Source organism: Miscanthus floridulus, chromosome 6, assembly GCF_019320115.1.
Source record: "Miscanthus floridulus cultivar M001 chromosome 6, ASM1932011v1, whole genome shotgun sequence".
In the NCBI taxonomy this organism is placed as follows: domain Eukaryota; kingdom Viridiplantae; phylum Streptophyta; class Magnoliopsida; order Poales; family Poaceae; genus Miscanthus; species Miscanthus floridulus.
In genome coordinates this window covers 10,149,548-10,176,001 of record NC_089585.1, presented here as the reverse complement: position 1 = coordinate 10,176,001, position 26,454 = coordinate 10,149,548, and the positions used below count along the sequence as shown (strand labels likewise).

Genomic DNA, 26,454 nt, shown 5'->3' with positions numbered 1-26,454 from the left:
GGAGTCTACGGGCACCACGCGACGCCTCGGGCGCTCGTGGGTAACGCCTTCCGCCAAGGTTTCTATTGGCCAACGGCGGTGGCCGACGCCACGAAGCTAGTACGCTCCTGTGAGGGATGCTAGTACTACGCTCGACAGACGCACCTCCGGCCCAAGCCCTCCAAACCATCCCCATCACATGGCCATTCGCTGTGTGGGGGCTGGACATGGTTGGGCCTCTGCAGAAGGCACCCGAGGGCTATACCCATCTGCTGGTAGCCATCGACAAATTCTCCAAATGGATCGAGGCTCGTCCGATCACTCAGATCAAATCCAAGCAAGCGGGGCTGTTCTTTACGGACATCATCCACAGGTTCGGGGTTCCTAACACCATCATCACTGACAATGGGACACAATTCACCGGTCGCAAGTTCCTAACGTTCTGCGACGACCACCACATCCGGGTGGCCTGGTCGGCCGTAGGACACCCAAGGACGAACGGCTAAGTAGAGCGTGCCAACGGCATGATCCTACAAGGCCTTAAGCCAAGAATATTCAACCGGTTGAAGAAGTTTGGCAAGAAATGGCTTGACGAACTCCCGTCAGTCATCTGGAGCCTACGAAACACCCCGAGCCGAGCCACGGGATTCACACCGTTCTTCCTGGTCTATGGAGCCGAGGCCATCCTCCCCACTGACTTAGAATACGGTTCCCCGAGGCTACAGGCGTACAACGAGCAAAGCAACCGCACCGCCCGTGAAGACGCCCTCGACCAACTGGAGGAAGCCCGAGACGTCACGCTGCTACACTCAGCCAGGTACCAGCAAGCCCTATGACACTACCAAGCCCGGTGCGTCCAAAGCCGAGACCTGAAGGTGGGCGACCTGGTGCTGAGACTGAGGCAGAGCAACAAGGGCTGCCACAAGCTGACCCCACCCTGGGAAGGGCCGTACATCGTCGCTCAAGTGCTGAAGCCCGGGACCTATAAGTTAGCCAACGAGAAGGGCGAAATCTTCACCAACGCTTGGAACATAGAACAGCTACGTCGTTTCTACCCTTAAATTTCCAAATGTCATTTACATTGTTTCTCGAAATACAATAAAGAAACGTTCTTAGTTGTTATAATCTTTCGAGGAACCCCCTTATAGACAAGTCGATTGTATAGAACCTAAGGACAGAACGATCGTCTCAAAGGCGAAAAGGCCGGCCGAGCCGTGAGAACGGCCTACGCCTCCGGGCTACGGCAGCTCCCTCACTACCTTTTCACCCAAAGGACAACGTAGGCTCCGAGGAAGTTCTGTACAGAGAGCTTGTCTATCAATAGGGGCTCAACGTCACAATAGCGCTATAAGGGAGACTCGACTCTGCGTCTGCAAAGCCGAGCCTCCCTCGGGGGCTAAAAAGGGGGAACCCCCTAAGTCCCGAACACCGTTTGTTAATGGTCTTTCAAAAAATTTCTACGCCAAACTCTCTCGCGCTCCGATAGGACCTTCACAAGAAACCCAAAGACCAAAAGCTTATCTCAAGGCCAAAGGGCCGGTCGAGTCGTGAGAATGGCCTATGCCTCTGGGCTACGGCAGCTCCCTCACCACCCTTCGCCGAAGGACGGCTTAGGTTCCGAGGGATTTCTTTGTGGGTTCCCAAGATCGAGACAGAGGGCATAAGCTCGGAAGTAGAACAGAAAACGGTTAAAAGACCCACGTACGCAAATACTTTAAAGGCCTCGACGGCCACAAAAACGTCACGATACGGCAACTAACTCAATCCGGTTACATGGCCCCTTTTGGCCTAGGTCAAAGCTCAAGGATCGGCGGCCGGCGCGGGAGGGACCACCTCTTCTTCAAATAGACCAGCCAGCGCTGTGCCAGGTGCCTCGGCCGCCTCCAACAGCTTCACGACCTCTGTATCAGCTTCCTCGTCATCTTCTGGCAACACGTAGCCGTCGCTGACACCCTTGAGGTTGATAGCGTAGTGCGAGGAAACGACGGCCAAGGCGCGCTTGACGCCCGTGTGCAACGCCCCCTGGAGCCTCTCATGGACGCGGCCGCTCAACGCAATCAGGCGGCTCCCAAGGGAGCTGGCCGATTGGACTCCCTCGACGTCTAGGGCCTCACAGGCGGTACAGACTGCGCTGCGCAGCGCCTCGTGCTCCCAGACCTCAACATCCAGCGCCGCTTGCGCTGCGACGGAGGCCTCAGCCGCCTGGGAGGCCTCTTTCTCCAGATCTACGTCGCAACGAGGGGTCAGGAGTCAAACGCGAACCAGAACAAAAAGAACAAGGAGCACGGTTCGGCGGAACTTACCCTCGGCCTTGCTCTTCCAGTCTACCCGGCTATGGCCTTGGCAGCCTCGGCCAAGGCGACTTTCGTCAGCTGATGCTCGCTCTGCTCCACACCCAGCTACCCGGCTATGGCCTTGGCAGAGGCCATCGCTTCTTGGGCCCGAGACCTGGAGGCGTCTCGCTCCTCCTCTAGTTCCTTAATCTTCGCTACCAGAGGGGCAGACTGCTCTTTAGCTGTGGCCAACTCGGCCTGAATGTCAGCACAACGAAGGCGGAGGTCCTCCACTTCCGCACTCCGCGCCGACAAAAGCCCCTGAGCATCGGCGAGCAGGCCCTTCTGCCGCCGAAGCTGGTCCCAGATATCCCTCTCCCTTCGTAGGAACACCGATTTCCTAAGGGATCGGGTCTTGAGCTCCTAAAGAGGCAAAACAAAAAATGCACGTCAAACATTGCGAGGGGGCTCGGAGAGAAAACAACGCGGCACGGGAGAGAAAAGTACTGAAAGGTCCTTGTTGGTTTTGGTAATTGAGTGACAACCTAGGTGGACTAATTGTGTTTATGTGAGATACACAGGTGATTAGTCCACAGGTACATGTGTGTGAGCAACATATGCCATGAAGGTGAAAATGGCTTGGAGATGTTGCAAAGCTCACACATGTGATGATGAAGGAGCTTAAATGCACATGAGACATGACATTGAGTCATGTGATCAAGGTGGAGAAGATCAAGATAAGACTTGGCTTGATGGACCGGTTGCAAGCGTGAAGGGCAAGTCGAAGGCTTTGGAGTGATGGACCGCGTGGCGGTGAAGCTTGAGCAAGACTTGGCGCCGATGGACGATGGCAACGGTGAAGAGCAAGTAGAGTCAAGATCGATGAACCAATATGATCATGTGATGATATGAAGTGGATCATATCATTGTTGATCATGTTGGTGCATGTGTTGCATCGACATTGAAGGAGATGGAATGGAATGCGCAAGGCAAAGGTATAACCTAGGGCATTTCATTTCACCGGTCATAGGTGTGTAGAGAAGTTTATGACCGGGTTTAGGATAGATGGCCGTACTATCAAGAGGGGCAAACTTGTTTGCATATCGGTCATCTAGTGCCACTCGAGTGATCTAACTTTGCATTATCGCTAGGATCGAGTGGCGTGGCAAGTTGAGTGGCTAACATCCTTTGGGAAATGATTGTGAAAATGCTAACACACATACACATGGTGATGTACACTTGGTGGTGTTGGCACATTTACAAAGGCGGTGGTGTTTGCAGGGTTGAGATGGGTTTGGGTCCCTCTCTCCCTCCCGCCGAGCTTGTGAGGCGGGATTCGGCGCTTTCGGGAAAATAGAATGCCTATTTTCTATTGCGCCGGATGCAAATTCTTGTGGTTAGCACACTTGAGCAAGGGTGAAGAGAATGGAGAAGATACTGGCGTCGGTCAACTGACCGGACGCTGGATCTGAATGCACCGGACGCTGGAAGGCTGTGTCCGGTCAGGCTGACGTACGGTGACGCAGTAGCTGGAGAGTGACCGGACGCTGGCTGCGTCCGATCGCGTTCGACCGGACGCGTCCGGTCATGCTCGGGAGCTTACTAGAAACGACCAGACGCTGGGGGTTCAGCGTCCGGTCAGTTGAAGTGCTGCTGCGTCCGGTCAGGTCAAGTGACCATTGGAATCGGGACACGTGGTCGTCTGCGAGCGACCGGACGCTGAGGTCCAGCGTCCGGTCAACACGACCGGAGCGTCCGGTCAGCCCGACCGTTGCCCAGTGAAGGGGTAACGGCTAGTTTAGCCCTTGGGGCTATAAATAGAAGTGGCCCTCGGCCATGGCTGGTGTGGAACACCTTAGGGGACTTTGTGTCCATGCTTGAGAGTGCTTGAGAGCCCTCCATCACACATATACTTGATAGTGATCATTCGATTGTGTGAGTGAGCGATTCTAGTGCGATTGCATCGTGAGGTTGCATCGAGTGGCACTAGGTGATCGAGTTGCAAGCCGGTGGTGCTTGTTACTCTTGGAGGTTGCCACCTCCTAGACGGCTTGGTGGTGGTCTCCGTCGAAGCGCGCAAGAAGCTTGTGCGGCGCTCCGGAGAAGTGCTTGTGAGGGGCATTGTGCTCGCCCCGCGGGAGCCGCGAAGAGCAACTCTAGTAAAGCGTGTCATTGAGCTACCCTCACTCAAGGGGTAGGTTCTTGCGGCGCCCGACGTGCGGGCTTAGCGGGTGATGCTAATTAGCCGCCGAACCACCAAGTGAGCGGTCGACACAATGGGGACTAGCGTGTTGGCAAACACGTGAACCTCGGGAGAAAAATCATCGTGTCAACCTTGTTCTTCCCGTTGGTTTGCATCCCCATTACACAAGCTTGCAATTACTTTTATACATATTAAGCTTGTGTAGTTGCTCTTGTAATTAGATAGCTTGTGTAGCTTGCTAATTACCTTCTTGCTTGTGTAGCATACAAGTAGCTCCCTTGCGTGGCTAATTTGGTTTTAGTAACCTTGTTAGTCACATTGCTTAGTTTGTGTAGCTAAGTATTTGCGCTCTCTAATTAGGCATTGGTTGCCTTGTTATTGAGCATTGCTAGTGAGCTTAGTTAGCTTTGTGCTTTTGCTTACTAGCATGTGTAGGAGCTCCCTTGTTGCTTAAAGTACTAGTGGCATAGGTTTGTGTGACCTTGCTCCTAGAATTGTTTAGGAGAGCTCTAGCTAGCCCGGCACCTTTGTTGCATAATTGTTATCTTTGCAAGGTGCTAGTGAACATATATAGTGGGGTATAGTCTTGGCTAGACCGATAGTTTTAATTCCGCATTTATATCGGTTAGCCGACGCGATTAAGTTTTAGAAAAGACTATTCACCCCCCCTCTAGTCGCCATCTCGACCCTTCAAGTACTTACCTGGGTGACACCGGGCAAGTCCCCTCCCATAATAGTCATCGCTGTCTGTTGCGACCGCACTGCTAGTTGGTGGTACTGCTTGAGGGTATCCCACCGCCCCCCTCTGCGATATCTTCAAGGGCGAACACAGGCTCCCCCTCGGGATCAGCTCGGTTCTGCCAGAAAACACGCGGGAAGTTCCACCCATGGGGCTCGGGTCGTAGCCGGGCAAGAGCCGAACTCCCCTCGGCGGGATCTAGGACTGGCTGCTCCGCGGTACTGGCCGCCTCGACGTCCGCCGCCTCCTTCCCTTGGGAGGAATCATCAGACGAGATTGTCTGAACCAGGGGCGGCGCCAAAACTTGCTCCGTCTCCACCTCCATCGCCTCGGCCTCGATGGATCCAGGGGCTCTGGCCTCTACCATCTCTACCTCGGTGGCCCCAGCGTCCACCGCCCTGACTTCGGAGGTCTTAGGGGCTCCGGCCTCACCCTCAATGGCCTCGGCAATGGTAGACGCCCCAGCCTCCTTCGCCCCAAGACTCATGACATCGCGAGGCGTGGGCTCCTCCTCCTCCACTCGCTCCGCGGCCGCCTCGGCACCCATTTCCTAGGCAGCCGCCTCCTCCGAAACGGCCCCGCCTGATGCCGCGCCACGCTGCACGCCAGCCTGCGCCTTCGCTGCCTGATGGGCGGAGGAGCTAACGTTCACCTTGAGTGCCTTATGGGGCGCCAAGGCAGGATCTTCCACCAGATGCTTCTGGCTGAAAGCAAAGACACTCCCAAGGTCAGCATGCGACCAAGGGGCAAACAAGAAGTACTACGGACTCCACCAGAAAAGACGCTTACCACAAACGGGGATGCAACCGCTTTGACACCGCCAGCCTCCTCTACAACGGCGGCGGTGGTGGCAGCAGCGCGGCCTCGGTGTCCACCGGCGCATCGGGAACGGCATCAAATCGTCGATCTTCGGCTTCCCGTCTACCGCCTCTCTCACCCGACGTAGGGTCTCGTCGTCGGTAAGGGCGAAGGCGGACATCTTGATACCGGCAATCGGGTCGCTCGGGGTCATCTCGAACAGCCGCCGCCGCCGGGCCATCAGCGGCAACACCCTCCGGCGGTGAAAGGCCGCCACGACCACGGCCGCCGAAAGGCCGCGGTCACACAGCTTCCCCAAGGCCCGCAAGAGCGGCTCCAGCCTAGGCTGATCAACCTTGACAACGCCGTATCCCCATTTCTCTGGTTGACTCTCTACAACCCGCCCGGTATAAGGAGGAAGTCCTCCGTCGTCATTGCGGAGGTAGAACCAGCCGTCGTACCAACGATGGTTGGACGATGACAGCTGGGCCGGGATGTAGAGGGACTGCCGGTCTTGGCGCACATGAAGGGTGTAGCCGCCGGCCCTCTGCACCTTCCGAGCCCCCCTCGTTCCCCCCGGCTTGGTGGTGAACGTCGCTCGGAACAAGTGGAGCCACAACTCCCAGTGGGGAGCGATCCCCAAGTACCCCTCACAGACGGCGACGAAGATGGCCGCCTGCGCGATGGAGTTGGGGCTGAAATTGTGAAGCTCCACACCATAGTAGTGCGGGAGCGCCCGCATGAACTTATCCACCAGCGACCTAAGGCCTCGCTCGTGGAAGACGACGAAGCTCACCACGTAGTCGTCGCGCGGCCTCGGCTCCGACTCGTTCCCCGGAGCAATCCACTCTGGCTCGTCAGGGTCGGTGATCAGGCGAAGAAGACCGGCCTCCACGAGCGACTGCAGCTTCTCCTCGGTGACGTCAGACCACTCCCAGGGATCCGCCGAGAGGATGACGGGACCACCAGCCATTGCGCGGTGGAGGTCGCTGCTACGGCGGTAATCTCTCTCTCTCTTTCTTTCAGTCTCTCGCTCTCGCCCTTCTCCTCCCTAGCGCTCTATGCTCTCAGCAACGGCACAGAGGCAATGAAAGCGAATGCAGAAAAGGTAAGAAGGGGGAGGGCGAGGCTCTTTACGTATTTATGCAGGGACGAGACGAAACCATCGGGCGACGAAATCGGAGAAGTTTCCCCCAAAAAATCCGGCGCGGTTATCCAGATCCGGTCTTATCGCCCACGCGCCCACTCCCTCCTCATTAATTGCGCATGCAGATATGTCCCGTCGGCTGACGCCACGTCGCGTCCAACCACAGCAGCAGCAGGCGCCGTTTCGCCTCCCCGAAAAGCCGCCTCAAAAGACACGCCTGCCATTATTAGCCGTAGGGAGAGAAATAACCCTCCCCCGATTCCTTTCAGGCAAAGGAACTGGGCACCGAGCCCACTACGGTCCAGGGGTTCGAAGGCTGGGCCCTTAGGGGTTTCGACAGCCGCCCTAGGGCAACAGAGTCAGGGGCGACTACGGGCGAGCCTATACGAGGCCGAGGCCCAAGCAAGCGAAACGCTTGGGATGCCCTGTGTCGTGTCCGAGACCGGTAGGGAGGTCTCCGAATGGGATCCCACCGTAGGGAGGCACCGAGCCACCGAGGCCCAGCGAACGGCCTCGGCACCCACTAGAGAAACCCTCCGGTACTTTTGGAGCGCGTCTCCGGACCGCTAGCCGACCCCCAGCGAACGGGGTACGGGCCTCCACTCGGACTTACCCGATAACAGCTCACCGGAAATGCCATCGCTCGCGCCCACCGAGGGTAGCGCGGCACATTCCACCCCTCCTTCTGAGCGAAAAGGAAGCACGAGGGTCGAATAAAAAGTCAGGAGAATCCCCGACGGTCCTCTTGCTCCACGCAGAGGCTAAGGGACTCTTCCTGCAAACCATTGCCGAGGCCCAGCGACTTGGGCTCGCACACGAGGGGGCTCGGCAAAACAAACCCTCCTTCCGAGCGAAAAGGAAGCGCGAGGGTCGTTCAAAAAGCCAGAAGATCTCCTGACGGCCCTCTTGCTCCGTGCAGAGGCTAGGGAGCTCCTTCTGCAAAAGACGCCGAGACCCCGTGACCTAGGCTCGCACCCGAGGGGGGCTCGACAGACAGACCCTCACGCGCGAGGGGCGAACCAAAAGCCAGGGGGACCTCTGACCGCTCTCTCGCTCCATGCGAGAGACTCGGGGGCTCCTCCTGCAACTTTACCGAGACCCAGCGGCTCAGGCTCGCACACGAGTGGGCTCGGCAAACAGCCCCCCGTCCGAGCGAAAAGGACATGCGGGGGACGAACAAAAAAGTCGGGAGGACCCCTGACCACCCTCTCGCTCCGTGCGGAGGCTCGGGGGCTCTTCCTGCACCCAAGATAAAGACAAGCGACCCGAGCCCGTTACGGTCCAAGGGTTCGAAGGCTGGGCCCCCAGGGGTTTCGACAGCTGCCCTAGGGCAAAAGAGTCAGGGACAACTATGGGCGAGCCTGTACGAGCGCGCCCTGTGTCGTGTCCGAGACCGGCAGGGAGGTCTCCGAATGGGATCCCACCGTAGGGAGGCACCGAGCCACCGAGGCCCAGCGAACGGCCTCGGCACCCACTAGAGAAACCCGCCGGTACTCTTGGAGCGCGTCTCCGGACCGCTAGCCGACCTCCAGCGAATGGGGTACGGGTCTCCACTCGGACTTACCCGATAACAGCTCACCGGAAATGCCGTCGCTCGCGCCCACCGAGGGTAGCATGGCATCTTCCACCCCTCCTTCCGAGCGAAAAGGAAGCACGAGGGTCGTACAAAAAGCCGGGGGAACCCCCGACGGCTCTCTCGCTCCAGGCGGAGGCTAAAGGGCTCTTTCCGCAGCATCGTCGAGGCCCTACGATCCGAACTCGCACCCACGGGCCCGGCAAACACAATGAAAACCCCTCACTCGAGAGAGAAAAAAGCCCCTGAAGAAGTGAAATCACTCCTCCAGGGCCTCGGGGCTACACCCGGTGGGTGCGCTCGCGCGCACCCACCGAAACCTCGAGTACAAAACACCATCCCAACAGGAACTATCAAGAGCCAATTCTTGTCAGAACCTCAGGGGGAGTGCCTCCACTCCTCCCAAGGCTCGGGGGCTACTGTCGGATACCGTGAGAAGGGGTACCCTAAGCAAGAACCAAAAAACGACTGCTTAGACTTCGTAAAAGTCAAAACCAGCTAAACACCGCTGGTCTCGACCGATTCTCCGACTCGCCCGAGGCCCCCTCACCGCTGACCTCGGGCGATCCCCCACCAAAGGCCTCGGCCGACCCCCTCTCGTCGCAGGTCTCGGCCGGGCTGCTGACCCTCCGTCTCGCGCAAGGCGGGCTCGGCAGTACTCCGCTGCCTCTTCCTTCACCCGTCGCTCTGACAAAACGTCGTGTCGCATTAACTCAGCCAACTGCTGCCCCTGACATCGGCCGCATGCTCGGCACAGTACAGCGGAATGGCCGACGGGACAGGAGGCAGGACTGGGCAGGGGTTACCCGCCACTGTGCTAACCACTATGCATATGGTTGACGCCCATGCCTCACTGTGCTGCCAACTCCTGCTCTGAGAACAACGCAGCGTGGGGAGCCACGTCTGGGACACTGTGGCCTCGGAATTAGTACCTAGGACCAAAAATTCCCTCCAAGGCCTCGGCAGTTTGCTTCAGGGGCTCGACAGCCTGAGGATCCATGTCCGCCGAGCCCCCCACGATGGCTCGGCCTCGGCATCTGCAGAGCCACAGCTCCCTACGACGTCATCGCACGATGACCAGCACGTCGCCCGCCATGTCCTGCATCAAGCTGTACTGGAGCCCCACGACGCACAAGATCAAGTATGACCGGCGCGTCACTTCTACACGACAAGGACGGGGCTACTCCATCGACCATACCACAACTGTGGCTGGCTACAGGGCTTGGACACGCCACCCCCATTTATAGAGCGCTATGTATGGACGTCCCTGGTTCTCCCTTAGAGTATAAAAGGGAGGGACCGGGGCCATTTCTGGAGGGAGGAGGAGGAAAAGACGAACACACCGATAGAACTACACACTTCTACGCTGCTTGAGAACAACGCCTCAAGCAGCCCGCACCACCCTCGCCGAGACCTGGGGCTAGCTCCCTCTCTCACCTAGCTTGTAACCCCCTACTACGAGCACTCCGGTGCAAGGAACAGAAGATCGATCTCTTAGACTGGATGTAGGGCCTCGATTGCCTGAACTAGTATAAACCTTGTGTCTCTTTGCATCACCATCCGGGATTAGGGGCACGCAGCACAAATTCACTCGTTGGTTGAGGGACCCCCGGTTCCAAAACACCGACCTTCCAAAACTCTTCGTGCCGTTCTGGTATTGCGTCAATAAGGAATGGCGACAGACCTGCCAACATACCCTCTCGCATGTTTCCATCAAGAACACGTGGGACTTGGTTTGGTGACCCCACGCTTCAGTAGGAGCAGTGGACCGTTTTGGTACATCTAATTTGTTATACATTTAGATATAATAATATGTCTAGATACATAGCAAAATGGATGAACCAAAAAAATCAAAGCGACTTATAATTTAGAATGGAGGGAGTATGTATCTAGAAAAGTTGGAACGACTTACAATTTAAAACAGATGGAGTACTTAAAACTTACTTATAAATCAATTGATTATGCCAAGAAGAAATGTTTTTTTTTGTCCAATAATTTTCATTAGTTAGCTTTCTAATACCCGAAAATCATCTGAAGAAAGAAAAACAGGATGGGAGAGAAGGAGAAACCGAGGAACAACCAGATAAATATCCATCGCGGTTGCGCACATATATTTACGACTATATCTACTATTTAATTTTAAAAAAGATCAAATACAATTTTTTCTTCCATTTATCAAAAGTGAATTATAGAGTTACTTTAAAAAGTTATATCTACTTTAAGAAGCTTGGTACGACATCTTTGATTATTTGAGATAAAGTTTGCATGAAGTGGCCATGAAGATCTTCAAGACATGTTTAAGGACTTAGGCAGATTGTAAATTATATGGTTAATGCGAGAAATAACTTTATTATGTCTTGTTACGTATACGTGTTTCTCGGATTATATATACATGGTCATATATAATTGTGTGAAAGTTGAACTCTGAAAACAAAAATTGTTGTTTGGTTGTTTTCATGTACATCTCTAAAATAAAGCCGTAGTGTTAACACGGACACTGTACTAATAAAAATAAAAGAGACCAAATTCTCAGAAACCATTACCTACCCAAAGACAAAAAGAAAAAGGGATAGAAGAAAACTGAGGCGAGGCGTGGAAGCGAAAGCTGGGCTAAGCTTTCGCTAGAATACTCGAACTCGAGAACGAGAAGACACTGCTCACCCAGAGGGCCGGGCCAGGCCAGTCCAGGCAAAGAAGGGAAGCCAGCAGCGCGAGTGCGCGACGACGAAATGGTCCCAGCGGAAGGCAAGCATCTCCCTCGCATCACCTGTCGCCTCGCCCCGCGCCCAGACCACTACTCTCCCCCTCCCTCCCCTTGCCGCACGCAAATGGTCACCTAGGCGCGCGAGGCCGACGCGCCGCTCGCTCCCTCCCCACCCAATGTCGAACTGCCTCCGCGCCTCACTCTTCCTCGCGCCGCCGTCGCCCTTCCTCTTCTCCCACTGCCCATCTCCGCGCCGGCGACGGCGCCCGCGCGGCCGCAGCCTCCACCTGACCTCGCGCCCCCTCTTCACCCTCGCCCGCTTCGACCCGCCGCCGCTGTTCCGCCTCAAGGTCTCCGACTCCAGCGACCCCCCCGCCGAGGCCGCCCACGCCCACCGCAGCAACCACCGCGCCCACGCCCACCAAAGCTCCGCGCCGTCGCTGCTCCCGGGGCCGCGGGCCCTGATCGGCTCGCTCGCGCCGGTATGGCGGGAGGGGCTCTTCCTCGTGCGCTGCTCCGTCTTCGCCGCCGTGGTCTCCGTCGCCGCCGTGCTCTCCTGGGTCGCGCAGCTCCGGGCCCGTTCCTTCGTCGAGGCCCGCCTCCTGCCCGCGGCATGCGCCGCGCTCAGCGAGTACCTCCAGCGGGAGGTCCGCCTCGGCAAGGTGCGCAGCGTCTCGCCGCTCGGGATCACGCTGCAGACCTGCTCCATCGGCCCGCACGCGGAGGAGTTCTCCTGCGCCGAGGTGCCCGTCATGAAGATTAGGGTACGCCCCTTCGCCAGCATCAGGAGGGGAAGGGTCGTCGTGGACGCCGTGCTGTCCGAGCCCTCCGCGCTGGTGGCACAGAAGAAGGATTTCTCGTGGCTCGGGATTCCCCCACCCTCCGAGGGCACGGTCAAGAGGCCCTACGGGGAGGAGGGCATAGACTACCGCACCAAGACGAGGAGGCTTGCCAGGGAGAAGGCCGCGGAGCAATGGAACGAGGAGAGGGATCAAGCCGCAAGGGAAGCCGCTGAAAAGGGATACACCATTCCTAGTGGCCAATCGGTTTCTCTGCCCACTAATGAGATTCTGGAGGTTGATGCGACTACCGAGATTGGGAAGTCCAGTCCACCCGTGTGCGCCGATGAAATGCATAAGAAGGATCATCACTTGGCAACAGGCAGCGACTCTGGTTCAAAGCATGCAGATCTGGAGAAGTCTTTTGGCTTCAAATCACGCATTCCTGGGATTAACCTCTGGTCTAGGGTGATTTCAAGCTCTAGTAGGCTCAGGTACAGGAGGAAGGCTCTCAGTAAGGTTATTCCAGATGTTGATAATTCTTCTCAGCAAAGGATTCTTAGACGCAGTGCAGACGCTGCTGTAGCATATTTTCAGAACAAAGGTCGCATTAATATTGATGATTCATCCCCTGAACCAGGAAAAGGCTCATCGGATGCTGGTCATGCCAATGTTGGTGGCAGTGGAATCACTTCAAATGATGAAACTGTCAGCAACTCTAAGACTGCATCAGCCAGTTTGGCTGAATCCCCATCGCATAATCAACTATCTAGTCAGTGCAGTTCAAGTAATTTGGACAACTTGTTACTATGGCACAATTTGGAAGATCTGCAGATCGGTCAGGCCAAGAATCCTTCTGAAAATAGACTTGTTCCACAGCAAGAGATTATTTTTGGGGATTTCGGTTCATGCACGCATGCTCACAGCTGGGTGCCATTTTGGCCGTTCCAATTAAAGAGTTTTCCTGTCAGTTTTAATGCACCTTGTGCATCTCTGGATCTTAAAATTGAGAAATTGAAGTCACAATTTGCTATTGGTCCTGGAGATTTCTCTGCTGAACTTACAGAAGGGGCTAGTCAAGTCCATCCTGGTGGCGCTCAGAATGCACTTCCAATCACCCTTGATTCTGTCTATTTCAATGGAGGTAACTTGATGCTTCTGGGATATGGTGATCAAGAACCCAGGTGTGACGTCTTCATTTAACATCTTTGTTTCAGATATGTGGTCTTCTGTAGTTTGTTTTATCTTCCTAGCACATTATCTCCAATCAACTTGCGACATTGTGAACGATAAATGTTTTCAACTTAGGCTTTCATATCTGTATTAACCTATAACCGATCTTATAAATTACCACTCCACAGTAAAGTTGCTAAAGCATCACACTCACAGTCTGGGTATGCAGAATGCACTGTAATGTTTCTTACCCTAGTCTGCCAGCACAATTCTGTAATCTTTTGAAATGTAAGTTATGTTGTAGGTTTGAAACTAATTTCAGCTCGAAGTTTGATCATAGTCCCTCCATCCTGTAATATAGCGCATACAAGCATTCAAAATTTATACTCAAATATAAGGGATTCTAGGGGGCAGAAAACACTTTGCATTAAATAGTAGCATAAATTTGGTAGGTATTATATTGTTACTTGCCATTTATCAACCAATCACCATTAATCATGTTGATGATAGTGTCTACAACAACAACAACAACAACAAAGCTTTTAAGTTCCCAACAAGTTGGGGTAGGCTAGAGTTGAAACCCAGCAGAAGCAATCAAGGTTCAGGCACGTGAATAGCTGTTTTCCAAGCACTCCTATCTAAGGCTAAGTCTTTGGGTATATTCCATCATTTCAAGTCTTCTTTTATTGCCTCTATCCAAGTCAACTTCGGTCTTCCTCTGCCTCTCTTCACGTTACTATCCTGGCTTAGGATTCCACTACGCACCGGTGCCTCTGGAGGTCTCCGTTGGACATGTCCAAATCATCTCAACCGGTATTGGACAAGCTTTTCTTCAATTGGTGCTACCTTTAATCTATCACGTATATCATCGTTCCAAACTCGATCCCTTCTTGTATGACCGCAAATCCAACGCAACATACGCATTTCCGCGACACTTATCTGTTGAACATGCCGTCTTTTCGTAGGCCAACGTTCTGCACCATACAACATAGCAGGTCTAATCGCCGTCCTATAAAACTTGCTTTTTAACTTCTGTGGTACCCTTTTGTCACATATGACACCAAATGCTTGGCGCCACTTTATCCACCCTGCTTTGATTCTATGGCTAACATTTTCATCAATATCCCCGTCTCTCTGTAGCATTGATCCTAAATATCGAAAGGTATTCTTCCTAGGCACTACTTGACTTTCCAAATTAATATCTTCCTTCTCCCGAGTAGTAGTGCCGAAGTCACATCTCATATACTTAGTTTTAGTTCTACTGAGTCTAAAACCTTTGGACTCCAAAGTCTCCCGCCATAACTCCAGTTTCTGATTCACTCCTGTCCGACTTTCATCAAGTAGCACTACATCGTCCGTAAAAAGCATACACCAAGGGATCTCCCTCTGTATGTCCCTTGTGACCTCATCCATCACTAAGGCAAACAGATAAGGGCTCAAAGCTGACCCTTGATGTAGTTCTATACTAATCAGAAAATCATCCATGTCCCCATCACTTGTTCGAACACTAGTCACAACATTGTTGTACATGTCTTTAATGAGCCCGACGTACTTCGTTGGTACTTTATGTTTGTTCAAAGCCCACCACATAACATTCCTTGGTATTTTATCATAAGCCTTCTCCAAGTCAATAAAAACCATGTGTAGGTCCTTCTTCTTCTCCCTATACCGCTCCATAACTTGTCTTATTAAGAAAATGGCTTCCATGGTTGACCTTCCGGGCATGAAACCAAATTGGTTCATAGAGACCCGCGTTATTGCTCTCAAGCGATGCTCGATAACTCTCTCCCATAGCTTCATAGTATGGCTCATCAACTTAATTCCTCGGTAATTAGTACAACTTTGAATATCCTCGTTATTCTTGTAGATCGGTACCAATATACTTCTCCTCCACTCGTCAGGCATCTTGTTCGATCGAAAAATATGGTTAAACAGCTTGGTTAGCCATACTATAGCTATGTCCCCAAGGCTTCTCCACACCTTGATTGGGATACCATCCGGTTCCATCGCCTTACCTCCTTTCATCCTTTTCAACGTCTCTCTGACATCAGATTTTTGGATTCTCCGCACAAAGCGCCTATTGGTGTCATTAAAAGAGTCATCCAACTGAAAGGTTGTGTCCGTATTCTCACCATTGGACAATTTATCAAAATACTCTTGCCATCGATGTCGGATCTCATTCTCCTTCACCAAGAGATGCTCCCTTTCATCCTTAATGCACTTAACTTGGTTGAAGTCCTTTGGCTTTCTCTCACGAACCCTGGCCATCCTATAAATGTCCTTCTCTCCTTCCTTCGTACTCAAATGTTGGTAAAGATCCTCGTACACTCTACCCTTTGCCACACTTACTGCTCGCTTTGCAGTCTTCTTTGCCACCTTGTACTTCTCTATGTTGTTCACACTCCTGTCATGGTACAAGCGTCTATGGCATTCTTTCTTCTTCTTAATAGCCCTTTGGACTTTCTCGTTCCACCACCAAGTATCTTTAGCCTCGCCTCCACTTCCTTTGGTTACTCCACACACCTCTGAGGCCACCTTCCGAATGTTGGTTGACATCTTCTCCCACATGTTGTTTATGTCCTCTTCTTTCTTCCAAGAGCCCTCTTTGATAACCCTTTCCCTGAATATCTCTGACGTCTTCCCTTTCAGTTTCCACCACTTTGTTCTTTCAATCTTAGTTTGTTTATCCCTACGGGCACGCACCTGAAAACGAAAGTACACCACCAAAAGCTTATGTTGAGAAACAACACACTCCTCTGGTATCACCTTGCAACCCAAGCATGCTCGTTTGTCCTTTCTTCTTGTGAGGACAAAGTCAATCTGGCTAGAGTGTTGTCCGCTACTGAAGGTCACTAGATGAGATTCTCTCTTTCTAAAGAAAGTGTTGGCTATCATCAGGTCAAAAGCTACCGTGAAGTCCAGAACTTCCTCCCCCTCCTGATTCCTACTACCATACCCAAAACCTCCATGAAATGCCTCGAAACCTGCGCTTGTAGTACCTACATGCCCATTAAGATCTCCTCCTATAAAAAGCTTCTCACTAATAGGTACAGCTCTAATCAGGCCATCTAAGTCTTCCCAGAACTGTCTCTTAGCACTCTCGTCGAGGCCTACTTGGGGGGCATACACACTAATTACGTTTAAGACCATATCACCAATGACAAGCTTAACTAAGATAATCCTATCTCCTTGCCTTCTCACTCCTACCACACTATTTTTGAGGCTCTTATCAATCAAAACTCCTACTCCATTTCTATTCGCGACTGTTCCTATGTGCCAAAGCTTGAAACCTATATTGTCCACCTCCTTCGCCTTCTGACCCTTCCATTTAGTCTCTTGAACGCATAATATATTTACACGCCTCCTATTCGCGGTATCAACTAATTCTCTTAACTTACCTGTAAGCGACCCTACATTCCAACTACCTAAACGGATCCTAGTTGGTTCGACTAGCTTCCTTACCCTTCACACCCGTCGACTCAGATGTGAAGACCCTTGCTCATTTTCACTACACCCGGGCGCCGATGTAGCGCGCCACTAATGATGCGACGACCTGATCCTTGCTCACTTGACACCGTGACCAGATCGCGACACGGCGCGTCACGGGGGTGACGACCCGGCCCTTGCTCATTTAACACCATATCCGGGTTCTGATATGGCGCATCGCTAAGAGGGTTACGCCCCAACGGTTTTCTTTCGGGTTTCATCTCCATTAGAATGGCTAGATTTAACGTTGGCTCGCCACGCCTATCACAACCCTCCTCCTTTATCAGGACTTGGGACCTGCTATGTTGAGACAACATAGGCGGAGTTGTTGATGATAGTGTCTGATTAGGAAATAAAGTGAGGGCACATGCGTCTATTGTGCTCTCTCATAATCTATCCTAAAATCTGTAGAATGCACTATATTATAGAACAGAGGGAGTATGTAGTATTGGCATTTTTGAATGAGCCCACTACTTTGTTTGCACTGACTGCGTGTGTATTGTAGAGAAATGAAGCATGCTGGTGGACATGTCAAGTTCAAAAACAATTATAATCGTGTACATGTGCATGTAACTGGGAATTGCATGGAGTGGAGGCAAGACCGATCTTCTCAAGGAGGGGGTTATCTTTCTACAGATGTATTTGTTGACATAGCTGAGGAAACATGGCATGCTAATCTCAATGTAGTCGATGCATTTGCTCCGGTAATGATACTGCTTTTATGATTTCTTTGTTACCATAGTTTTATTATCGAATTATCTCTGCTTAATAGCAAATGATGTTGAAAGTTTAGTTTCTGTGTTGAAAAGGAGTTTTCATGTGCAGCTGTTTGAAAGAATTTTAGAAATACCTATTGTTTGGCACAAAGGAAGAGCTACCGGTGAGGTACTTTGCTAAGCATGATCTCTTACATGTCCTTTTTCCACTGCTTGAATTGTTACATGTTCTTATTTTTTAAAACAAGCGGAGATGTGATGTCTCACATGCTCTGGATGAGTGGCTGAACTTAATAGGGTTTACTGTTAGCCACGCCAAGACACCAATCTCTCATGAAGCTTTCTTATACCATGCTTGACCATTTGGTATGCTTATTACAGGTGCATATTTGTATGTCAAAGGGTGACAGTTTTCCAAGCATTCATGGTCAGCTTGATGTGAAAGGTCTAGCTTTTCAGATATTGGATGCCCCATCATCATTTTCTGTACGTTTACATTTAAACCCATATATTCGATGGAATAAAGTCTTTGGAAATGTTAGTGCTGGAAACATTGCAAGTGTGTAGTTACCACCCTTTAATAATAAGCCTGAATATATTCAGGATATAGTGGCAAAATTATCATTTCGTGGTCAAAGAGTATTTCTGCACAATGCAAGTGGGTGGTTTGGTGATGCTCCAGTTGAAGCTTCTGGAGATTTGGGACTAAATCCTGAGGATGGAGAGTTTCATCTAATGTGCCAGGTACCATAAACTGTTCTAATACACGGTGTCATCTCATCTCATATACAAAGTTTCCTAAACAGCAATGCTTACATCTTTTGGTAACTTTTATTCTATTTTCAGGTTCCATCCGTTGAAGTTAATGCACTTATGAGGACAATGAAAATGAAACCCCTTATGTTCCCGGTATGACATTCTCTCCCTCTTCCACTCCTCTCCCTCTCTCTGGGTACCCGCAATGGCCGACTCATAAGCTAGCTCTAAGCATTTTTTTTATATTTTAATAGAAGAGAGAGAAAAGCTAGCTCTTGATCAAGAGCTATGCTCATACACACATTCCAAGATCATGTGAGAGTGTCATGTGGGCCTAATCATACTATGAGCCATTGCTAAAAGCTAGCACTATTAGAGAGGTTGGCTTAGAGCTAGCAACTGGCTTATACCATTGCGGGTGCCCTCTGGTACTCCCTCTATCTCTGGTACTCCCTATATTCACTATATTTGTCCATAGCACACCATACCGTAGACCAAACCATGTGGAAGTATTCTAATAAGGATATCTTCTATGACAAACAATATGGAATATTTTCTCTCAAATGCTATGGACGAACATTGTAAAACGAAGGGAGTAATATCATATTCCAGTTCTGCATGCATCTGGATTGATCTCTTTTGACTCAATTTCTTGGTAATATATGGAAATGTCATAGATGGTTCAACTATAGTATGGTAGAAATAAAATTTGAATATATTAGTTTCAATTAATAAACAAAAGGCAAGGATATTATTGATTAGTTTTGTAAGTAAGGAATATCATATTGCGAATTAGTTTTGCACTACCTTATTCAGTGTGAGAATTTACTTTTTAAAAAGTCATATGTGGAGTTAGCTAAATTGAACACCCAACATGTCTAGTAGAGCGAGAAAAGATAAGATGTTGATATACTCTCTATTTGTATGGTCGTCATCCTATGGACAAATAGTTAACTGGCTAACCCATTTGGGTTGATATTGATGGTTGAATTCACTTATTTGTATGGCTACAGTTGCTATTCTCCGCCTCAAAAGGAGAGACTGAGAGGGGGGGGGGGGGGGGGGGGGCAGCATATTGCTTTGCTTTGGTTCTTAGCATGAAAACAATTAGCCTCTGGATGAAGGAAAATGATAGTTTTTAAATTATCATTGTGGGTTATGGATCTTACTTTTTTTTTCCCTGTACACGATGATTTGGAATGGCCCTAATTATGATGTAATGTGTTTCAACACCTCTATGCCCCATGCTTCTGTTCGCCCTTTTATGACTTGACCTCTGATACCACAACTTAATCTGTTCAGTTGGCCGGTTCTGTTACTGCTGTATTTAACTGTCAAGGACCCCTTGATGCTCCTGTTTTTGTTGGAAGTGGGATTGTCTCAAGGAAGTCTTTTTCAGTATCTGGTATGCCTCCATCTGCAGCTTCTGAAGCTGTGATGCAAAACAAAGAGGCTGGTGCAGTTGCTGCATTTGACCATATTCCATTCTCTCACGTATCGGCCAATTTCACGTTCAACCTTGACAACTCCGTGAGTACAAATATAGTCATAATTCTTCTACTTTGAAAGTTTAGAGTTTAGCAACTATTTCTCTCTCTTAGTTCTCATCCCTGGATGCAGGTTGCTGATTTATATGGTATTAGAGCATGCCTATTGGATGGCGGAGAAATTCGAGGGGCTGGTAATGCATGGATTTGCCCAGAGGTATTGTTGTTATGTAGTGTCTTACACTTCCATTCAGTCACCCCTCTGTGCTTGATTGAGTCAGACTAACTTCTTTCTACTTCTACTATAGTGGCTTCAGTTTGCGCCAAATGGCCATTTCTGATGAGAACTAAGTGAAAGATTTTGAATTATGATGAATAGATGATGATATAATAACAACTCAAAGATGAAAATTTGTATGGAATGATTTAATTCAGTACAATTCTCAAAGGGCATTCATAGGACCATAGGTTTCCACAATTTCTGACGCTATAAAAGATATATTTGCTGGCCATCAAAGTCATTCTATTGCTCATTTCCCTGGGGTTGCAGTGAATATTCATTGTTGAGAGCTTAGCAAACAACTGCAAACAGCCTATATTTCTTGCTGTTGAAGTTCCTAATAACAAGTAAAATAACAGCAGTGTGCTCCTAAGAAGGCAAGCATAAATTTGCAGTATTGCTACTTTAATCCATTATAATTAACCTACGGTTTCTCATCAGTACAAGTAGTCACATTATTTAAAATATAGTTATAGATTTCAATCTTTACAGGGGGAAGGTGATGATTCTGCTATGGATATTAATTTGTCTGGGACCATTCTACTTGATAAAGTATTGCATCGTTACATTCCTGGAGGAATCCAGCTGATTCCACTCAAGATTGGAGAGCTCAATGGAGAGACTAGACTTTCTGGTTCCCTTATTAGACCGTGAGTATCTTAAATTTAATGTCACCTGTCCTAGTTTTTGTTAATTTTTTAACAACAAATCTCTTACAGGAAGTTTGATATCAAATGGGCTGCACCCAATGCTGAAGATTCTTTTTCAGATGCACGTGGCAATATTGTTATTGCACATGATTACATTATGATCAACTCTTCATCAGTCTCCTTCGATTTAAATACCCGAGTTCAAACATCATATATTGATGACTACTTGTTGAACAAGGAGACTTATCAAATGAAAAAAATCATGCCACTAATTGTGGAGGGTGTTGATTTGGATTTACGTATGAGAGGCTTTGAGTTTGCTCATATAGCCTCCTCAATACCTTTTGATTCACCACGACCATTACATTTGAAAGCATCTGGAAGGGTCAAATTTCAAGGAAAAATCATGAAATCTATCAATATAGCTGATGGCAATATCAATGGTGTTCTTCAAAGTAACATTGACCAAAATAAGCTTGAGACCAATGTTTCAAAGCTTGTAGGCGACATCTCTCTTTCTGGAATTAAACTCAACCAGCTCATGCTAGCGCCACAATCTACTGGTTTCCTTTCCATATCACGGGATTCTATGATGGTAATTTCTTATCAAATTGTTTGTTTCTTGTGGTCATCCCCCATATCCAGCTTCTTTTGATTCTAGATTATTTACTATAGTCAAATTCAGTTTTTTTCCTTTTCTGTTTGCACGTGTATTAGTTTTATGTACTTGAAGCCATGGCTGAAAGCAATGATGGTATTATGTGCACAAATAGATCCGCCATAATCTTAACTAATGTTTAATTACTTCCTACATTTGACCTTTTCAAATGTGACATATCTCCTATTTACTTTGCAATACAAATCAAAGGCAAATTTCAAATACAAGGATAGAAGTTCTGAACAAAACATGTCCTCCATTCGTTTATTTTTATCAAACTTTGGGGGTCCATATGCATTCAAGTTCATTTTTCTTTCCAAGTTAATACACTTCTCTTTCTGATAATCATACTGTATTTATACTACTTTAACAGATTACATTTCAGCAAATAGTAATCTTAGCATGGTACTGCAGAAACTTTGCAAAAGAGGCTTCATTGAAATAACAGCATATCATAATTTTGAGACTTTAAAGGATCTTTAGTTCCATGTGCACCCATTGGTTCTACACAAAACATAAACTTGTTTTCTTGAATGCATATGATTTGTTCCACATGAAGTTTTGCTCTAAAAAGATGGATAGAGTGTGCAGTATGTTTGTTCTATGATGATTTTAGTATTGTATCAGTATGGACTTCACTGCAGTTCCTGTTCATTTTCCTCTTACAATCTCTATTCCCTGGTCAAGCAGTTGAATGCTACTGGCAGGCCTGATGAAAATTTTTCCATAGAAGTGAATGGACCATTGCTTCTCACTTCAAACGAGGATATTCAAGATGTAAGGCTTCTGTCAATTTTCCTCCAAAAGGGCCAGCTGAGATCTAATATCTGTTATCATCCTCAGAATTTGACCAGTGTAGAGGTACACCACTGATATGGTTTGTATTTTACTTGCCAGTGGTTATTATGGATCACTATAGATTTTAGGAGTCTATTCAAACTTTTAATACTACATGTTCTTGAGCCTTGTTTCCTGGTTTTAAAGGTTCGGAATTTGACACTTGATGAGCTGGAGTTTGCTTCATTGCGCGGATTTGTTCAGAAGGTAATGATAGTTTAGATAATAATGTGACATTTTTTTTTCTGTTTGTTGTAGGACAATGGGCAGGTTGTGTATATGAGTTTTATCTGTTTATTAGATCTATTTGGTGCGCTGCTGTGCCATATACCTATAACTAAATTACTCACCTATCTAAGTTTGGACATATCTTCTCTTGAGATTGCATTATTTTAAATTTTCTAAGAGATATTGTCTTAGCCTCTTAGGATATGTTATATTCTAATACAAAGAAGCGCAGCTCTCCTTTGTTTTCGAAAAAAAAGGATATGTTATTTTAGTGTAGCCATTGACAATATGCAACGATGACGACTACAGTGCTTTTAATCCCAAGCAAGCTGTTGTAGACAGGCTAGAGCGCCACACAAATCATCAACAATATGCAGTAGACTAATAATGTTATACTATGATTATGTCAACAAAATTTAAATTTACATGTTGCAGTACACTAATAATGTTATACTATGACCATGTGAACAAAGTTCAAATTTACATGTTGAGTTGAAAATGTGGCATGTTTTTTTTTCTCGAACACGTAGGAGAGCTGCGTATCATTATATATTAAGAAGAAGAAAAGGGGTGTAAAACCCCATAGCCCAAAAACAACAACACCACACACACCGCACCTCACTCAAAAAACCACTGCTAGCCTATTACATCAAAAAAGACTTTACCTCGACCAATAAAATGTGGCATGGTTATTTGCAGTGATGTAACTTTCTGGTTTACTGCTATTTTAGGTTGTCTATTGTTCACCGTGTATGTATTTGTTTTATTACTTTTGCAATGTTTTTTACTACCATAGCATTTTTTTGTTACTTTTGCCTATTGTTCTAGTTTTTTCCTTTTACTTTTATTGGGACTTGTGGCCATACAGGTCGAATCCGGAAGATTCAAAATCACTAACTTTTGTTAGTGGAGTAATCCCCTATTGTATGACGCAACATTTTTTTATTGCAGGCAGAACTTCAGCTTAATTTTCAGAAAAGAAGAGGTCATGGTTTGCTGTCAATAATCCGTCCCAAATTTAGTGGCGTGCTTGGTGAAGCACTTGATATAGCTGCTCGATGGAGCGGTGATGTTGTAAGTTTTTCTTTTCAAAATTTTCCTTGTTTCCTGAGCCACCTCAGTCCCGTGGGCCCATCTGTCTTGTCCGCTTTCCGCGGACCCATCTTAGCCGCCTGTTGCTGCCCCGAGTCTTCACGCGTATATAGAATGAGGCCATGCGGGATAGGTTCTTTTTTTCAGTTCTGAAACCAGGATTGGCAAATCATCTCTTTTGAGGCATGCCGTTTTATAGTAAGCGATGATGTTTCTGCTACTGATCTGTACAGTTAAATTCTGGAATACAAAATAACTAATAATTAGTAGCACATCCATGGAATACTGTATACTGATATGCACACTGTAGAAACAAATTTTCTGGAACACGTAGGAGAGCTCGTATCTTTGTATGAAGAGAGAAGGATAGAAACCCCAAAGTTCAAACACTCACACCATTTTGGTTCTCAATATACATTTGTGCCCGTGAAAAAAGATAAACTGACCACGACATGACTTAGCCTGTTCGCTTGAACTTATTAGCCTGGCTTATCAGCCATGGTACAATATTTTTCTCTCACAACAAAACAGCATCAGCCGGTTTATCAGCCGCAAAAACCATCACTAGGTGCAAGGGCACGCAACATGGAAAGCCCTTGTGTCGGTGTTTCGGATCACCGGCTAGTAAATTTGTATCTGCGCGTTTGACCCGGATGGTGTGCTCGGAGAACACAAGGATTAATACTGGTTCGGGCGGAACATTCCTACGTCTAGTCTGCTGCTGCTCATGTTACCGGCACTAGTTTGTAGCAGGGGTTACAAATGGGCGAGAGAGGGAGAAGGTCCCAAGTCTCTGGTGAAACGATCGAACGGAGTTGAGTCTTGTTGAGCTCGTTCCGCCGTGTGCTCGTGTCTCTCCCCTTTATGGGGCGTTCTGCTTCCCCTTTTATAGGTGAAGAGGAAGGCGCAGGTTACAGAGAGAGAAAGAGAGAGGAGAAAAGTGAGGGAGACGAAGGCGTCTACGGTCACGGCATCCTTCATCTCCTTTATGCGGGTCCCGCCGGTCCTGTAGATGATGATGGGGACGGCTCCACGTCGCGGCCCTGTTCGTCACTGGCGCTATACGCAGGCGTCGTCAGCCGGTCGCGGCACTCCACTCCGTTCTGGCGGGCTGCGTGGTCAACAGGTACTCCTGTCAGAAGCCGTATGTGGATTAGGCAGTACAGCGCCGGCACGCCCGACATTGTTGACGACGTGAGCCCCTAGGTATGGTCTGTCGTGGCCACGGGTCACGTCGAGACGTTCCCGCTTCCCTCCCGCTGTCAGAAGTTTGACCCTGGGGTCGTACTCTTAGACCCGTAGTGGTTGGAGGCGGTATGGATCTCTGTCAGGCGAGACGGAACCCGCGCCCTCAGGGTCTGGCGAGACGGGGCCCGCGCCCTCGGGGTCGGGCGAGACGGAGCCCGCGCCCGAGGGGTCTGGCGAGACGGGGCCCGCGCCCTCGGGGTCGGGCGAGACCTTAAATACGTCTTGGACCATCCGGGCGAATTAACGTTTGTGGCCGTTAACTGTTAGTCGCTGAATTCTCACTCTTGGTAGTAGGAGAATTCTTACTCTCATCGAGAGAGGATGACACTAGGAGTTGGGGCAATTTTCTTGTCTATTTCTCACACAAGCTCACACAAATGCCATGCCAACCCAAGGGATTGGGGTTACATATTTATAGGCTGCTAGCCAGCCAAGCATATGCCAAGATGCTAGTCTAAGATGCTAGTCTAAGATGTTAATATGCTGTCCTAGCTAAGATGCTGTCCTCTAGTCTAAGATGCTGTCCTCTAAGATGCTGTCCTCTAGTCTAAGATGCTGTCCTAAAAACAGAAAAACAGCCACAAGGACCATGACCATGTGAGCATCATAGCCCCACAAAGACCAGCCACACATGAGACTTATCCATCATTCTCCCCCTAAGTCTTGTGCGTCGTCTTGTGGGAGAGTTGAACCATCCCGGTCCTGGAGCAGAGCTCAAGGAACTTGATCCTCCCAAGGGGCTTGGTGAGCAGGTCCGCAAGCTGGTCCTTGGTGTTGATGTAGCTCGCCTTGATGCTCCCTTCCTCCAAACAGCTTCGGATGAAGTGGTACCTCACCCGGATGTGCTTGCTGCGTTCGTGGAACACGGGGTTCTTTGCCAGGGCCAGAGCGGACTTGCTGTCCACCCTGAGCTCCACCGCTCTAGTGTCTCTGCCGAGGAGATCACCAAGCAGTCGAGCGAGCCAGAGCGCCTGAGTCGAAGCGGTGGAGGCCGCTATGTACTCGGCCTCGCAGCTGGACAGGGCCACCACCTGCTGCTTGACCGACTGCCAGCTAACGAGGCACTTGCCGAGGAAGAAGAGGATCCCGCTCGTGCTCTTGCTGGTGTCGATGTCGCCGGCGTGGCCGCTGTCGCTGTACCCGACGAAGTGTGCCGCCCCAGGGCACCTCGGGTAGTAGAGGCCGTGGTCGAGAGTCCCCGCAACATAGCGGATGATCCTCTTCACAGCCTGCTGGTGCTCCGTCGTCGGTCGCTGCATGAACCGACTAACGTAGCCGACGGAGAATGCCAAGTCCGGCCGTGTGTGGGCGAGGTAGCGAAGGCTCCCCACAAGACGCCGGTACTGCGTAGCGTCCACCTCCTCCGTCGTGCTGTCGCGGCTCAGCTTCAGCCTCTCCTCCATCGGAGTGAGAGCTGGGTTGCAGTCGGTGAGCCCAGCTAGCTCAACGACGCGCTTGGCGTAGGCGGTCTGTCGAAGCGTGATCCCAGAGTCATCCTGGTGTACCTCGATTCCCAGGTAGAAGGAGAGAGGCCCCAGGTCACTCATCTGGAAGGTGGCCTTCATCTCTTCCTTGAATGCCGCCACCTCCGCATCCTTAGTGCCGGTGATCACCAAGTCGTCGACGTAGACACCCACCAACAGGGCAT

At 49.4% G+C, this 26,454-nt stretch overlaps 1 protein-coding gene across 5 annotated transcripts in view; it reads left to right on the top strand.

The window, feature by feature from the left end:
- The first annotated feature begins 11,318 nt into the window (after window positions 1-11,318).
- Window positions 11,319-26,454, top strand: part of LOC136461634 (protein SUBSTANDARD STARCH GRAIN 4, chloroplastic-like) — a 34,463-nt gene continuing 19,327 nt past the window's right edge. For 2 of the 5 annotated variants that reach the window (XM_066460922.1, XM_066460924.1), the window contains exons 1-13: window positions 11,321-13,379; window positions 17,360-17,558; window positions 17,680-17,739; window positions 17,952-18,056; window positions 18,174-18,314; window positions 18,417-18,479; window positions 19,629-19,856; window positions 19,947-20,030; window positions 20,586-20,743; window positions 20,813-21,338; window positions 22,092-22,262; window positions 22,386-22,445; window positions 23,418-23,540. In XM_066460922.1, the coding sequence (XP_066317019.1) occupies window positions 11,593-13,379; window positions 17,360-17,558; window positions 17,680-17,739; window positions 17,952-18,056; window positions 18,174-18,314; window positions 18,417-18,479; window positions 19,629-19,856; window positions 19,947-20,030; window positions 20,586-20,743; window positions 20,813-21,338; window positions 22,092-22,262; window positions 22,386-22,445; window positions 23,418-23,540 (3,705 nt within the window). In that variant the 5' untranslated portion in view covers window positions 11,321-11,592. Of the gene's footprint in view, window positions 13,380-17,359; window positions 17,559-17,679; window positions 17,740-17,951; window positions 18,057-18,173; window positions 18,315-18,416; window positions 18,480-19,628; window positions 19,857-19,946; window positions 20,031-20,585; window positions 20,744-20,812; window positions 21,339-22,091; window positions 22,263-22,385; window positions 22,446-23,417; window positions 23,541-26,454 lie in introns of all 5 variants that reach the window. The other 3 variants (XM_066460923.1, XM_066460925.1, XM_066460921.1) reach the window with 3 other exon arrangements.